The sequence below is a fragment of the Hydra vulgaris genome, chromosome 13, assembly GCF_038396675.1.
Source record: "Hydra vulgaris chromosome 13, alternate assembly HydraT2T_AEP".
Lineage (NCBI taxonomy): Eukaryota > Metazoa > Cnidaria > Hydrozoa > Anthoathecata > Hydridae > Hydra > Hydra vulgaris.
Genome location: NC_088932.1, coordinates 27,973,706 through 27,981,660, shown reverse-complemented (window position 1 = coordinate 27,981,660; position 7,955 = coordinate 27,973,706). Strand labels below are relative to the sequence as shown.

General features: G+C 29.1%; 2 protein-coding genes across 2 annotated transcripts in view; both read right to left on the bottom strand.

Moving 5' to 3' along the window:
* Window positions 1–1,635: 1,635 nt before the first annotated feature.
* On the bottom strand, window positions 1,636–2,082 carry LOC136089773 (uncharacterized). Its single transcript, XM_065815860.1, has one exon. It carries the CDS (start codon window positions 2,080–2,082, stop codon window positions 1,636–1,638), a length of 447 nt encoding a protein of 148 aa, XP_065671932.1.
* Window positions 2,083–7,729: 5,647 nt separating this feature from the next.
* LOC100203679 (ubiquitin carboxyl-terminal hydrolase 39) overlaps window positions 7,730–7,955 on the bottom strand; it is a 123,673-nt gene continuing 123,447 nt past the window's right edge. The window contains exon 21 of the mRNA XM_065816519.1: window positions 7,730–7,852. Within this exon, the coding sequence (XP_065672591.1) occupies window positions 7,796–7,852 (57 nt within the window). The 3' untranslated portion in view covers window positions 7,730–7,795. The remainder of the gene's footprint in view (window positions 7,853–7,955) is intronic.

Sequence of the window (7,955 nt, the reverse complement as noted above, 5' to 3'; positions counted from 1 at the left end):
TTTCTATAGCTTAAAATTGTAAATCATTTTAATTCACTGACACAGAATTTATTTTTATGTCATTCAACTGTTAAATGACATTTTCATGCCCTGCAACTATTAGTGACATTTTTATGTCCTACAACTGTTAGTGACATTTTTATGTCCTGCAACTGTTAGATGATATTTTTTAGGATTAAGTTTTAGATAGTTGTACTTGAATCACTTTTCAATTAACATAATCTTATTCTCAAGTTTTTAAAGTCCAACATGTATGTCTATCTATTACAGGCATGCCCAACCCGTGACCCATGGGCTGAGTGCGGTCCATTTATAATCTTTTTGCGGCCCTATTAAAGTTCAACTTAATAAAGTTAATAAAGTTTTAGTCATTTTGACTATGTACAGTTAAAAATAGATTTTTTAAAAATATTTTTATATATTTTAGAAAGTTATAAGTTATATTTATTGTTATTGTGAATTTATTATTAATTGTAAAGGAATAATCAAGGTATTGTTTATTTAGAAAACTCAAGCTAACCAAGCGTTTAAAATTCTAACCTCCAAAATGTTTAATTTGATGTATAAAACAGTATATTTGTGTTGCAACTCAAATTATGCGTTTTTGTTGCTTTCAAAAGTATCAGCTCACATTTGTTAAGAAAACACAGGAAAAAGCATTTTATTTCCTTAAATCAACGGTCAAACTTTAGGAGATTTTGTTCGCTAGTCGCATCATTAGTTTATAATATCGTTTTTTTCATCGTGTAATTATCGTATTTATTTTTATTAGATACTTTATTTATTCATCTGGCTGAAAGAAATGTTAAAAAAAGAAAAGAAAACTTGAAGATGAAAATAGAAGAGTAAATAGGAAAATTCGTCCTTTTTGACAATGTATGTTTGATTTGTCGTCATACAATTACAATTTTAAAATTATACAACTTAAAAAGACACTGTGAAATTGACAAACTTATTGCAATCTTTGAAGAACAATTTAAAGTCTCAACAAAATATATTTTATAAACAAACTGCACAATCAAACAGCATTGTCAATGCCAGATTTCTAGTATCTTGAAAAATAATGCAATCAGAAAAGATATTAAAGATGCTAAGCAAGGGATATTAAATTGCGTGCAAAGTCGTCAAATAAATTGAAAAAATCTTGTCGGTATCGTAACAGATAGAGCCCCTTCAATTGTTGGAAAAAATGTTGGTACTTTTAAATTAATTTTCGATCACATAAAAACTTTGGGAACAATTTCAAATAATTTTGAAATATTTTTTACGTTGTTTTTTGCACCTCGAGAATCCTTGTGCATAAGTGAAAACAATTAATTGAAGCATCGTCAATTTCAAGAATATTTTACTCGAATCTGAATACGGCGATCTCATTTATTATATAAAATTCGGTGGTTAAGTCTGAGGAATTCGATTTTGAAAACTAAGAGAAAAAATTAATACTTTCATGAGCAATAATGATTATAATATAAGTTAACTTTCGGATGATTAATGGCTTCTAGATTTATGTTTTCAATAGATGTTTTTTTATTTTTATTTTTATTTTTTTTTGCCCCAAGAAGTTTCTGTGGTATTATCACAGAGCACCGCGGATAAACATTTGAAAAGACGTTCACGCATCCTTCCTTACCGATGTTATTCTTGCCCTGATTTAGCGTTGAACCACGGATCTCTAGCTTCTGATTTAGCGTTGAACCACGGATCTCTAGCTTCTGATTTAGCGTTGAACCACGGATCTTTAGCTTCTGATTTAGCGTTGAACCACGGATCTCTAGTTTCTGATTTAGCGTTGAACCACGGATCTCTAGCTTCTGATTTAGCGTTGAACCACGGATCTCTAGCTTCTGATTTAGCGTTGAACCACGGATCTCTAGCTTCTGATTTAGCGTTGAACCACGGATCTCTAGCTTCTGATTTAGCGTTGAACCACGGATCTCTAGCTTCTGATTTAGCGTTGAACCACGGATCTCTAGCTTCTGATTTAGCGTTGAACCACGGATCTCTAGCTTCTGATTTAGCGTTGAACCACGGATCTCTAGCTTCTGAGGCAAGCGCGCTAACCACTGCGCTATGGCTGCTCATAACTAAATCAGAAGTTACAAGATGAAAAAAAAAGTTGATTACTGATTGTTATCAAGATATAAATCCTTTGTAACAAAGATTCATCTTTATGAAAATTAATTACTGTAAAATAGTTTGAATCATTTCTCATTATTATTCTAATATTCTACTGAAATCGCAAAACTACTTAAAGAATTCAATACTAGATTCTCATACATCCAAAAGTCTGAGGAAATCTTTCAAATATTCTTTTAATGTAGAGGTGGAATCAGCACCTTCAAATTTAATGTAGAGGTGGAATCAACACCTTCAAATTTAAAAATAGCGCTAATAGAACTGCAATCAAACTTAGAGCTAAAATGCCCCTACGAAGGAAATAATATTGAGCATTATAAAAATATATCGCCGAAGATATATTTTTGATAATGCTATATTTAAATATATATTTTTGATAAAGATATATTTAAATAATTAAGATTTCTTAATTTAAGACGAATGGCAATGTGCATAATATCAGCATTTCGTACTACTTACTGCTACAAATCATTTTTTCCCAAATTAAACCAGGCAAAAGTGTCGCAGCAGGTTGCTTGATAAAAACATGACCAATCAGCTACGATTGTCAACTACATTGTTGATATTACCAAAATCTCTAATAAAGTTCAAAAACAAAACAAATTTTAAAATAATACATGTAGTAGTGCTTGTTAATAAACCACATTAATTTTAAAATAATACATGTGGTAGTGCTTGTAAATAAACCATATTTATAGTATAACTATAATAATATTTTAACCCTCATGATTAGGTAAGAGGTAAGGTGTTGGGTGTGATTATCAATACAGTATAGTTATCGTTTATTGTTGTAGTAGTTATAATATATGTAAAACATGAACAGTCGCATATGGCACTGTAAAAATGCATATTTTGAATACTGCACGATAATAAAAATATTTTGAATAACTTATTGTTTTATTTTTATATGTGCGCCCATCTCAGTTTAGTAAAATGTTTTTTAACCCACTAACCAATTTGGGTTCGACTTCCCTCATGTAATACAAAAAGAGTAATCATCTGCAAAATTACAAACTTGGCAACTTCTTAATAGGAAGAAAATATTGTAAACATATATGTTTACTAACTAAGAACTTTTTGGCTATTTAATGATTTAAATAGCCAAAAAGTTGCATAGCATTAGATCGTTTTTTAAAACAAATCAACATGTCTTTTTTATTTTGTTGGGTAAATGTTCTTTTTTGCCACATCATTATTATAAATGTTTCAAAAGTATTTTGAAAATACATCTTTAATGTGGTTCATTGCCATTACATGAAATTACAATGTTACTTTGAATTGAATCGAAATTAATTGATTTCATTTTTTTTAAAGATTTATCTCTTTTTTCTTTTATAGCAAAAGTTATTGATTTTGCAACTTTTATCATAAAAATACTTTTTTTTTTTATTTCTATTATGTTTTCAATTGTTTTAAGATTTTTTTTTAGTTTCTTTAGGTATATCATTTTCTTTAAAATTGTTACTAAACATTTAGAAGACTAAGAATGTGGAACTCATTTCTCACAAGTAAAATAAAAACAATTAACTCAATTCAACATTTTAAATGCGTGATAAACTTGATGTTACTTGATGTCAACATTGGTGAAACCATAAATATTAGGTTATTTTGGTTATAATGTAAAAACTTATATTGATAGTGACAAATAAATAAATATGTGCTTTATGAACTTACTCTATATTTTAAAAGATATTTTTCTTGAAGTTACAAAAAAACTACAGTTGCGCGGCTTTGTTTTATTTAATCAAGGAAGTTTTAAAAACAATTTGTTTTTAGTATTTCTTTTAGTGTCGGACCCACCACGAGTGGATCGACGAGCTTTTTTTTGTGGTTATTAAGGTGCTCCCAGAAGTCCTTACGGTCTCATCACAGAGCTCCGCGGAAGAGCATTTAACCGCGAAGGTCTCGCCAGGAAGGAAGCCTTAACCAAAAAAGAAACCAGGAAAGAATTCCATACCGATGTTGCATATTGAGCTAAAGCCTTGAGTCATTATTTTTAGTAGCAAAATACCCTGTTCATACTGACGAAAAACATGACGAACTGGCGGGTACCCAGGTACTCGTTGAAAAAATAATAATTTTTTTTATAAAAGTTGTTCTTATAAACAGGCAATAAAAATTATGCAAGAAAAGAGGCTGCGTGATAAAACCGTTAGGACTTCTGGGAGCACCTTAATAACCACAGAAGAAAAAAAAACAACATACAAACCCTCTCATCGACATTTAAAGGTCGCAAATGTAAAGATCTTTAATGCCTATGGAAGCCAATATCAGATTTTTTATAATATGAATAATAGAAAAATCTGAAATACGTTTCTCACCTGTTGCAAAATGAATGCAACGAAAAATATGCTTTTGAAAGTTAAAAAGTATATGCATAATGTACCAACCCATTATTTGATTTTTTTTTTTAGATTTCATTATTAGTTAAGATTATTATTGTTAAAGAGCTATCTAATAAATAGTTTTTTATATTCTAAGTGTTTAATATGTTTTATATGTTAACTTTAATTGAATTAATTCTAAATTTAGAGTTAAAAAGCAATTTAACAATGAGTTACTTTTATAAATCTCCTCAAGGTTAAAATACATTCCAGATATTGAATTGGGAAATGTCATTTTGTTCAAAAATACTAAAATTTGCAAAAGGTTTGAAAGACTATGCTTTTGCTTTTTAAGTGAGATTCACATTTATTTAGGATAATAGTTATAAAACTTTATTTGAACAATTATCGTGTAATACTAATTTCAAGAAAATTGCTACTGAAATCAACTTTTAAAACTGAAAATAGTTTTATATTTTATTTATTATTTTTTCTTAGAGTACCATTGAAGTTTTGGCAAAATACAATTCTTTTTTGGTCAACACATGATCACTTATGGTACAAAATGAAGGGAAGTCCCTCCTACCTATCTAAAACATTTGTGAAGAATTCATCTACTTTATAGCCACCAAAGCATTTACAAATAATATGACCATATCTAGAATAAAATGTTATAGATATATTTTTTATTTACTTCAAACATAATTTCTTAGTTTGCAAAATCAAGTTCGCAAAATATTTCTCAATCATTGTTGAGTTTATTCATGATATGTCGATTATCAACCAATTCTAATACATTCAGTGATACCTTTTACCATATAGAAAACCATTTAAGCGGTTATTTTCATTTCTATGCACACTTATGCTGCAGTTTCTGTGCTTGGAATCATTTTGAAAATTTGAGTGTGCATGTACTATCTTTTATATAGGCCACTCACCATTGAGCTTAACGGTGATTTAAAAAGCGAAAATAAAAGCTTTCAAACTTTTTGCAAATTTTAATATCTTTGAACAAAATAACATTTTTCAATTCAATATCTGGAATGTATTACAACCCTGAGGAGATTTATAAAAAGTAACTCATTAATTTTTAAATTGCTTTCTAACTCTATTTGGGATGACTTCAATTCAATTGAGGTACATATAAAACATATTAAACACTTAGAATCAGTGCTCGAAGTGAGGCGGGATGCCATCCCGTCACCTTTTTATAATTCTCTATATATAACAATGATTCGGCGGGATAGTATTTTTAATTTACAGAATACCATGCCGTTACTTTTTTTTGTCCACTTCAAGCACTGCTTAGAAAAACTATTTATTAGAGCACCACGGATGAGCATTTAATTGAAAGTTCACGCCTCCTTCGTTACCGATGTCGCAAAATTTTCCCAAAGGTGGGGTTTGAACCGAGGATCCTTTATTTCTAAGGGAAATTCGCTACTACTGCGCCAAGGCTGCTCAACTTAATAATGAACTCTAAAAAAACACCACGGCTTAATTAATAATGAACTCTAAAAAAAAAAAAAAATTAAATAATAGGTTGATATGCATAACCTTTTAACTTTCAAAGCATATTCTTCGTTTTATTCTTTTTTTTTTAATGAATGAAACTTTCTATTATTCAAATAAAAAATTGTTTTTCATAAATATTAAAGATCTTTGCATTTGCAACCTTAAAATGCCGATGAGAGGTTTTTTTTTGTTTTGTTTTTCCTGTGGCTATTAAGGTACTCCCAGAAGTCCAAACAATTTTATTACAGAATTCACGCCTCTTTCTTTACCAATATCGCTTATTGGGCTAGAGCCGGCGTCGAACTAGGATCTCTCGGTTCTGAGCCAGAACTCTAACCACAGCGCGTTTTTTAACCTGTTATAGGCCAGCGTCTGTTGCGTAAAACTATCTGCAACAGACGCTAGCCTATATATCGTTTGTATTAAGTTAATAGAAACAAATATATATTTGCGTATCATCTTAAAATTAGAGACACTTAAAAAAATATTTCTCCATATAACATGCTGATAGCCCATAATTTAACGTAATGTTTTAACTTTCTAAAATTGTAGACTATGATAATTTTTTTTTAAACTTTACACTTTTTGTTTTTAAACTTAACGCAACATTTTTACGTTTATACTGAGTTATACCATAAACTACTTTTTTTCAATTCTTTTTTATGCTTATTAAGGTGCTCCCAGAAGTCCTTACAATCTTATCACAGAGCACCGCGGAAGAATATCGAACTAGGAAGTTTACGTCTCCTTCCTTACCAACGTCGCTTGTTGGGCTAGAACCACGGACCTCTTGGTTCTTATTCAGTACTCTAATTACTGCGCCACGGCTGTATACTAATTTTAACAAATTTATCAAAATAGTAACTTTTTTTAACAAAATACTAATTTTTCAACATATTGAGATTTCGATCAACTGAATTTTTAACCTACTATATTTTTGATCGACTAAATATAGAAAGTTTCACTTCTTAGGGCACCTAAAATATTATGTTTTAGGTGCCCCAAGGGTGACTTAAAATTATCAAAAAAACAAACTACAATTTATAAATAGGGGTTCTATTGAAGCATTTAAAGATCAGAAAGAAAGTGTAATTAATAACTTTCTCAGTACACCATGTTAGATTATGATAGATCGAATATTTTCATACATAGACAAATTTTATCTTTATATATTTTGCTCTTTATAAATAAAATAAAATACAAATGGATTTCACATAGGAAAATTAGTAGACATTAACAAACAAATTTTCCGTTAGCATTCTCCATATTTGTATGCTTTACATTAGTTTCATAACTTAGGCCTCCAATATTCTATACATCTAATATTAATCAATATTCTATACAATATTTAATACATCTATTCAATTTTAAAGGCAATTCTAAAGTTGGATCGATCTGTTTTAAGAATGTGACAGAAAGGCGATAGTTAATATTTGTTGTGGAGTAAGTCAGTCAATCTAGTTACAAAACTCTCCACCATTACGCCATTAAGCAAAAATATGAAACTTACCAAAGAACTTTTTACAGATTTTTCAAATAGATTTTTTTTTCTCAAAAAAAAAAAGAAAAAAAGAATTGAGTGGAGTTCGAATTCCACTATTTGTTACGGACTTTAAGTTAGAATTCCTCTATGGGTTATGGACGTTAGTTTTCGGATTTTTAGGACTATTTTTGAGGAAAATTTCTTTTTGTCAATTATCAATAAAGTTTAAAAAAAATTATAAGGAAACTTTTATTTAATATGAAAGAAAAACTTTTATTCAATATTTGATATTCTGAATCAACAAAATACGGTTGCAACTAAATTTCACAAAAATAATTCAATCGTTTGGATTTGTCTTTATAACAGGTTGAGTCTTTAGTTGTAATTCCCATATCTAAAACAAATTTTTTTAAATTAGTAAAAATACACTTAAGATGCAAACATAATTTAATTTTACACTTTATATCATTATATTTTCTTTGACAAATTTTTTTAGT

Excerpts from the sequence above, each read along its gene's own strand:
- LOC136089773 (XM_065815860.1), bottom strand. The coding sequence starts at position 2,082 with ATGAGCAGCCATAGCGCAGTGGTTAGCGCGCTTGCCTCAGAAGCTAGA.